Source organism: Galeopterus variegatus, unplaced genomic scaffold, assembly GCF_000696425.1.
Source record: "Galeopterus variegatus unplaced genomic scaffold, G_variegatus-3.0.2 Scaffold63096, whole genome shotgun sequence".
Taxonomy (NCBI): Eukaryota; Metazoa; Chordata; class Mammalia; order Dermoptera; family Cynocephalidae; genus Galeopterus; species Galeopterus variegatus.
This window is the reverse complement of record NW_007789207.1, coordinates 1-2,054: the sequence shown is the minus strand read 5'-3', so window position 1 is coordinate 2,054 and position 2,054 is coordinate 1. Positions and strand designations below refer to the sequence as shown.

Below are 2,054 nucleotides of genomic sequence, written 5' to 3'. Positions count from 1 at the left end.
CCCATTTTACAAAAAATAACTTAAATGTTGACTTTCTCTCTCAAGTTGCATGTCAGTTGATGATGTGAGGCTCTCCAGGTTGAAACAATAGCCTAAGGATAGGTGCAAAGATGACAGTGGAATAAAGCAACTGTCTTGACTAGAGCTGAGGGTTCATGCTGAGAGGTGATGGAGAAAAATAAAATAGGTTTAGTGGGGCCATATTATGAGGGGTGTTGAATGCCAGACAGAGGCATTTAAATGCATTGATTCTGAGGAGCAGAGAGAAAAATTGGTGGGAATGGGAGTGAAGATGAAAAATCTGTTATTTTTATACACTACTGAATTGCTTGAATTTGTTACAACCACCACATTATTTTTCTAAGGAAAAAACTGATATGAAAATATTCAAAAAGACATTTTTGAGGCTTTACTGTATGCTGGGCATTGTACTACTGTTCATTTCCGTCACGCAAAGACTACCAGGAACCCACCTGTTGTCAAACAAAGTTGGGTTTATTGTGTTGCAGCGAAGGAGAAGGTACGCAGTGATGAATCACAGGGCATCTCAGTAGGAGAGCATCTCATGGAGCAATCCCATTTTATCATTCTAATAAGGGCAAGCTTGAAAAAAATTTCACTGGGTGTTGAAGACTGGTCAAATAAGGTTTAAGTAGTCAGTACTGAAAAGGTATTTTAGCTGAGCACACCTCCAGGTAAAATGTATGGCCTCTACTCAGACTGAGGACCAAAAACCACTGAAATAAATGATAAATCTCCTCATTGTTCTTCATTAGAACTTTTAAATATGGCACATCTTTAGCTCATGAATTTTGACTAATTTTCATTTCAAACAGGACATTTCTCAGGGCAAGTTTCATGTCCTTATTACGAAGACTATAGATCAGGGGATTAATGAGGGGAGTTATTACTGAATATACCAGTGTGAGGATCTTCTGCATCAAAATTGGTAAACCATATGTAGGACTCACATACATTACCATGACTGTCCCATAGAAAAGAGACACCACAACTAAATGAGAACCACAGGTAGAGAAGGCCTTTCTCTGGCCAGCTGCAGAAGGGACCTGAAAAACAGCTCTGAGCAGCAGGATATAGGATCGAAGAATGTATATAATAGTGAAAAAGAGGACAAGGGAGCTCTGAGTATAGAAAACAAATTCAGTAATGGGAGCTGGGGCACAGGACAGAGCCATCAATGCGTCCATGTCACACAAGAAGTGGTCAATGATATTAGGACCACAGAAGGGAAGTTGGGAGATGAAGAAAATTGGGATTGGGTATCCGAGAAATCCAATGATCCAGCAGAAAGATACCAGCATGCCACAGAGCCTCCCAGTCATGATGGTTGGGTAGTGCAGTGGGCGACAGATGGCCAGGTACCGATCATAAGCCATTACTGCCAAGAAGAGACATTCAGTTGTGCCCAGTGAAAAGAAGAAGTAGAACTGGAGGAAGCACCCAGAAAATGTGATGGCCTTGGTGTTGGAGACAATGTTGGCTAGCATGTTAGGAACAGTGGAGGAAACATACCAGATCTCAAGGAAGGCAAAGTTTCCCAGCAGAAAGTACATGGGGGTGTGTAGTCGTGGGTCACATCTCACTGCACAGATGATGGTTCCATTTCCCAGCAAGGTCAAGACATAAATCACCAAAAACAATGAGAAGAGGAAAATCTGTATCTCCCAGCAACCAGGGAATCCCAGGAGAACAAACTCAGTCACAATGTGTGTTGCTGATCTGTTCATGGATCTTAAATCTACAAAGTAGAAAGACATGAATATAACACAAGTTTCTTTGCTTTCTACGTATCTCAAGGACTTGAACTATACATGAAAATACACGAGATATTCTGAGACTGGGTAGGAACAAATTCTAGCATATTTTGAATTGATTGTGGTTCTAAATCTCAGTGTTATTTTTCTAGAATCCAATGCGGCTACAATTTTCTATACCAGTCGTACAACCAAATTTTTTTCTTTTTCTTTTGATTCTTAAGAAGACCTTTTCAGCTTTAGATTTGTTTTTACAATGTTGACTATAGGTCTTCATGC

General features: G+C 40.2%; 1 protein-coding gene across 1 annotated transcript; it reads right to left on the bottom strand.

Moving 5' to 3' along the window:
* Nucleotides 1-759: 759 nt before the first annotated feature.
* Nucleotides 760-1,810, bottom strand: LOC103584530 (olfactory receptor 11H4). Its single transcript, XM_008565496.1, has one exon. It carries the CDS (start codon nucleotides 1,776-1,778, stop codon nucleotides 804-806), a length of 975 nt encoding a protein of 324 aa, XP_008563718.1. The 5' UTR covers nucleotides 1,779-1,810; the 3' UTR covers nucleotides 760-803.
* Between the last annotated feature and the right edge of the window lie 244 nt (nucleotides 1,811-2,054).

Coding starts and splice junctions, on each gene's coding strand:
- LOC103584530 (XM_008565496.1), bottom strand. CDS start 1,778: ATGTCTTTCTACTTTGTAGATTTAAGATCCATGAACAGATCAGCAACA.